The sequence below is a fragment of the Etheostoma spectabile genome, chromosome 19, assembly GCF_008692095.1.
Source record: "Etheostoma spectabile isolate EspeVRDwgs_2016 chromosome 19, UIUC_Espe_1.0, whole genome shotgun sequence".
Taxonomy (NCBI): Eukaryota; Metazoa; Chordata; class Actinopteri; order Perciformes; family Percidae; genus Etheostoma; species Etheostoma spectabile.
Window position 1 is genome coordinate 17,254,300 of NC_045751.1, and position 5,604 is coordinate 17,259,903.

A 5,604-nucleotide genomic window follows, 5' to 3' on the forward strand; every position below is an offset into this window, starting at 1 on the left:
CCCAATTTAAAAAATACCACTGTACACCCTCTGGCAGGTGACCAATAGCAGCTAAAGAGAGAGATAGTTCCCCTCAACATTGCCTGGATCCATCTAATTTGGTTTTAATTCTAAGAAAAGTAGAGACAGTGTCCAATTAGTACATTTCCAACTGATTCGCTCAGCAGTAAAAATGTAAAATGAGTCTATGGATAAGCATACCATAAAACACAAATGGAGTATATTGTTCAATACTTTAAAATCTATTTATTTGGTAAATGCTAAAAAGGAATTGAGAAGAGACAAAGCCAGGCATATAGACTTTATTTGTATGAAGTTAATACTGTTTGATATTGTGAGTTTTAAAAAGCATCTAAAAGAAATTACAGAAACACAGTATAAGAAGGTCAATGCAGGCTGAAAATGACTTCATTTGGAGACTCACAACTGATTTTCACATTCATTTCACTTTTCATGGACTGCGATTTGATAAAGCAACAAAAAGCCGCTCTGACTTTAAAGAAAGAGAAGTGGAGCGGGCAGCTGCTTTAAAAGGAGCTTTCGTCCAAACTTTTCATGATGCCCACAACCCAGGTGAGATTGGGATCCACGCAGATGTGACGAGACTTTTTAGTAACCAGACTGAAAGACAGAAGGTGAAAATGACATTATGATGGTCGACAATTAAGACAGAGCTAGCAGAACAAGAAGGAAACCAAATACAGCGTAGAAAATAGGGACCAAAATCATGATTTATAAGATAAGTTAGACTTTATTAATTCACAACAGTAGGGAAATTCCTGTGCTACAGCAGCTCAAAAGAAAAAAAATTACAAACCTCAGAATAACACAAGTACATATTAAATAGACATGGGAAAAAATATACATTAATGAAAGATTCTCCATTATACCGTGTATCTAATGAGCGGGTCACGCAGACTTCCAGCAGATACTTCACAGATTTGTTTGACAAATGTTAAAAAATGTCATGCTGGATTACTGCTGAAAACTGTAAAAAAAAATAAAAATAATAATAATAATTCTAGAAAAATAAAAGATTCTGTTTGCGTTTGCTAATGAGAAAATGAAAATGTAGGGTAATTAGCAGCAGGGCTACACTGAATCTGCAGATGCAGACTTCTGCATAATAATCCGCAGATTTAAAAAAAACTTAAATAAAAAAGCTGTTTACACATCCCACCCCAAGCAGAAAAGCCCCGCTGGGTCTGAAAATTTGTGCGCAGGATGTATGAAATGTGCACCTGGTTCTTTAAGATATCAATAACTGGTAATTTATTTCAAAAGTAATGATCACGCTGAGTAATATTCTTTATACTTATTTCAGTCTTTGCAGTCTAAAAATGAGTCGGGTGAACTTGATTAAACTTAGTTGTGAGCACTTACATGGCTCCAAGCCTGGGGCAGCGGTGATCAGTCATGTAATATGACTGGATGAAGTTTTTGTTCATTCTTCTCGGGTACATTACGAAGCAGCAGTCGTCAGGACCGCTTGTTTCTGAAGAAGAAAAGCTATCATCAGGATATTCTGAGAAGTAAAGCCCCTGACGCACATTATGTTTGAATTCTAAAATCTTACGGTTGCAGATCACTGAGGAGAGCAATGCAAGTCCCAGGATGCCGAGCAGCAGAATGTGACTGGTTCCCATGATGGCTCGGTATTCCTTCTGGATGTGGTGGCGGAGATCAATACCACAACTGCTCCTTACCTGCAGTAACAGGCTTCTAAACAAAAAGTGGTGCGGTTGTTACGTTTATTAAGATCAAAAATGTATTTAAAAAAAAAAAAAAAAAAAAAAAAAAAAAAACGGGTTACTGTTGTGGAGGTGGAGGAGGAGGAGGGGGGGGGGGGGCAGTGTGGTTTTCAAGGTGACTGAAGAACAGAAACTTTCCACTCAGCTTTTGAAAGAGTTGAGGTAGATTACAGGAAATGCACTCGCGGTTAGCCCGGAGATGGAGCTCAAAGGTGAAGATGGGGAAATGCAGCAAAACCAATCGCTACGGTGCTAAGTACTCTTTATGTATTTCTAGAAAAAATTCAATTAAGAAGCAGAACAAGTAGAAAGCATATCCGGTTTGTCATTGGTCACAGAAACTGACTTCAGGGCTGTAATGTATCAAAATATTGTTTAAAAAAAAAAAAAAAAAAAGTTGATCAAATATTGCAGCAGACATTACCGCAAATGCCCCTAACAGCATGAGGTGTTCCTGGGTGGGGGGGTGGGTGGGGGGGGGGTTTGGTTTAAAGGTGTGAATCATTTGCAGCAGTAGTGAGTGACATCTCTCTCGGTCGGTGTAATTTCCAATCAACACCGGAGCAGTCGTAGAAATAGTTTGCCTAACTCACGTTTTAAAACCAGAGATTGAAGAAATGTGTTGATTTAAGGTTTATTTGTGTAAGACGGCCAACAACAGCTACATCGGCGTCAGCCACGCTGTTTCTTCAAAGCCCAAACACTTCCATTTAGCCAAAATCGATGACATCATCAGGGTTATTTTCTCAATCTTTAGAGAGCTCTCTCCAGAGCCACGGAAGCTTTAATACATGCCGACTCCTACTCTCTTTGACCAGCAAACTTCTGGAAAATTGGAGACCGAACAGCAACCTAAAAAACCAAAATGTAACACCAGACAAATCAATGGGTGACATCACCATGGATATGTCCACTTCTGTTATACATGCTATAGAAGGGACCCTGAAGGGGACTGAGTTAATGTGTCCGCATGCAAAGATGAATATATGTTTGATTACTGAAAATACAAATAAGAACTTCATTATTGGAAATCTCTAATACAATACTTGACGGAAATATTAAATGCACACATTTTTCCAAAATTGACAAAATGGTGGCGTGCTCCTTTAAAGTCATATTAGTTTGTCTGCTAATTAAAGTTGACCATAGGAAATGTATGCATTCATTTTTATTCAATTTGCAGCTTGTTAATGCATCCTTTTCCATCAAATGTGAACAAAGACACACTGAACTGCTCCTGGTTGAATATGTACAGCGCTTTATTTTAATAAAACCATTATTTATATACAATTCAAGTGAGACAAAGTTGCATGGTAACCCTCTGCTGTCTCCATGTACAGTATGTCCATCAGTCCTCTACAGTACAACAGGTCTCTCAAAGAAGAAAAATAAGACAATGCCAAAGAACCAAAACAAGAAATTCCAGCATATTACACTTTTTATTCATATTTTGTATGAATTGTGTTTCTGGTGGGATCATACAGTGATGTCACACACATTTTGTGAATGGGAGCAGATAGTGTTTGGGAGCTGGGAGGGCCAATTCAAACACAGACCAGCCTTTAATGTAACAACTAACCAGTAACTGACAGATGTCATTCTGACAATGCCACTTGAGAGAGACGAGAGAGAAGACAAACACACACACACACACCACACACACACACACCACACACACCACAACCACACACACACACACACACACACACAAACACACACACACACACACACACACACACACACACACACACACACACACACACACACACACACGGTTCAAACCTGCAGATGGTGACATAAAGTGATGATGCGAGGCACAACTCAAAGGCTTTACATGTATGTGCAAAAAGCTTTATTGCAGAGTTCTGCGGTGTGTCACCACACTGGGGGAGTTGGAGGGGGGGGTGATTTGAAAGTGTGCTGCATGGTGCTGAGCTGATGCACACACTGAAACACACAGAAAGTGCGTCTTTTAGCAGGCAGCAAAAGCCGGCCGAGATGATGATTTATGGATGACAGGCGCGTCCTGTTTTTAACGCGTTGTACTTCAGCTGTTGTCCAGGCATACAAGACAGTAGTCTATCTTCAGTGGGTACAAGAGGCAAATACACATCACAAATATTACAGAACAGGGCACAAAAGGAAGTAAAGTTCACCAAACAAAGTCAGCAGCACAACACACATCGAATAACTCATCACAGACATTAACAGCCGATGAGATTTCTGCACTTTTCTACAACTAACAACTAACTTTTATTTCATTTGATAAACAAGTCGGTTTATGCAAAATGGGCGACGCACAAAAAAAAGACGATATTTAACATTCCTTTATGAGATCAACAGTAAGATAGTACTTCACTTGTTTTACCGGATTATCAAGGAATGCTGTGTAGCTGTCTAGCTTTATCATCAAAACATGGCTGGGCAAATAAAACCAACCAACACGTGGTAAACGCTGGCCCCGGCCACTGCCCAGGACGAAGCTACACATTAGTCACAGCGTTAACAGCAGTGTCACTGACAAAGAACAGCGGCCACAAAGTTGAAACTGATGAGTTGCAGCCAAGGGACAGGTGACCACTGACATCCACATCAAGTTGTGGAAATCAGACTCTGCAATCCCAACAACACTTTGGAATGAAACACACGGGCCATCTCTTTTTCTGCCACAGTAAATCTGTGAATCAGTCTCTCTCGCTTGCGATAAAGGCTGAGAAAACTGATTTCCCTAAACTGGTTAAATCGCTGATCACCAAGGCTGCACAACCTCTCCGACAGATGCAGTTCAAGGACGCACACGCCACACAAACTACAGGTTGGCCACAGATACATGACAGAAGCCCTGCAGGTCCCGACAGCTGATTGTCAAGGCCATTGAATAGAGTGCCCACTCTCCACTCTACTTGCTTTTAACAACACCCTTGTGTGCAAATGTTGATAACTCTGTGTAGGTCTGCAGGTATATGTGCAAGTAGCGCATTGCCAGACCTGTCGCCACAGCGCTGTGGAGGAAGGTCTGGCTACACCCCAGTTACATTCCAGGCTAGGAGAAAAAAAAATGCATTTCTTTAAACCAATCACATTCGTCTTGGGCGGCGCTAAGGTCCGGACGCAGAAACGGTGGCTCTGCTAAATAGTCTCGGGAAGGAACTTGTTTTGGTGGAACATTTGCACCCTGCACAAGAGAACAACGCCACATACAATATTAAATGAAGCAAACTGTTGACATAATACAGATGAGCTATTTAGGCTGCAACTAACGCTTACTGTTTTCATTAGCATGTGTGTTCAAATCAAGTATGTATACAGCAAGTTTGGGTGGGGAGAGGCTCAGCAACAACCCTTCATTTGACTCGAACAAGTAGCATTTGCGTCCTTTTGATAAATATTAAATAAATACAACATTTTAAAGACGTCACATTTGCCCCAAGAAGTGGAACACTAACCAGCTGAAATGTACCTCAGACATTCAGGAAAGGGGAAGTCCATGTCTGACACTGTATGGTGCATGTCTAACAGCAGTTCACCTTATTATTTACTCCAGTTTCATTGACATAAATATACTGTAAAACCCTTTTTACAGGCAGCGGATGACCTCTATCCAGATGGTCAGAACAAATGTAACAATGTGGTGCTCTCAGAGACACCCAGTATGTCTTCAGCATGAACGTCATGTGGATGTCAGGTTTAACTCAAAAGTCTGTTCAGGACTGAGAGTTGGCTTCATGAATGATTCGGGAGACAAATCTGTACCAACTGGTAAACACACAAATGAAAAACACACTGAGGACAAAGAATCAAACTCAGAGGACAATGAAGGAATGACTAAAGTTTTGAAGGGGGGGGGGGGGGG

The 5,604-nt window shown here is 40.8% G+C and overlaps 1 protein-coding gene and 1 long non-coding RNA gene across 2 annotated transcripts; both read right to left on the minus strand.

Annotated features, from left to right (window-relative positions):
- Positions 1 to 291: 291 nt before the first annotated feature.
- LOC116707220 (C-C motif chemokine 4 homolog) lies at positions 292 to 1,764 on the minus strand. Its single transcript, XM_032544507.1, has 3 exons — positions 1,577 to 1,764; positions 1,384 to 1,495; positions 292 to 621 (listed from the first exon to the last, which is right to left on the minus strand). The coding sequence occupies exons 1-3, from the start codon at positions 1,644 to 1,646 to the stop codon at positions 528 to 530; spliced, it is 276 nt and encodes a 91-aa protein (XP_032400398.1). The 5' UTR covers positions 1,647 to 1,764; the 3' UTR covers positions 292 to 527.
- Positions 1,765 to 3,785: 2,021 nt separating this feature from the next.
- On the minus strand, positions 3,786 to 5,598 carry LOC116707235 (uncharacterized). Its single transcript, XR_004336434.1, has 2 exons — positions 5,248 to 5,598; positions 3,786 to 5,211 (listed from the first exon to the last, which is right to left on the minus strand). It is a non-coding gene; the product is annotated as an uncharacterized LOC116707235 (long non-coding RNA).
- Positions 5,599 to 5,604: the final 6 nt, after the last annotated feature.

What these genes read in the sequence shown, in the direction of transcription:
- LOC116707220 (XM_032544507.1), bottom strand. Translation starts at nt 1,646, where the DNA reads ATGGGAACCAGTCACATTCTGCTGCTCGGCATCCTGGGACTTGCATTG. An exon ending in CTCCTCAGTGATCTGCAACC is followed by an intron (nt 1,496 to 1,576) that starts GTAAGATTTTAG and finishes TTTCTTCTTCAG; the next exon opens with AAACAAGCGGTCCTGACGAC. An exon ending in TGCCCCAGGCTTGGAGCCAT is followed by an intron (nt 622 to 1,383) that starts GTAAGTGCTCAC and finishes TCTGTCTTTCAG; the next exon opens with TCTGGTTACTAAAAAGTCTC.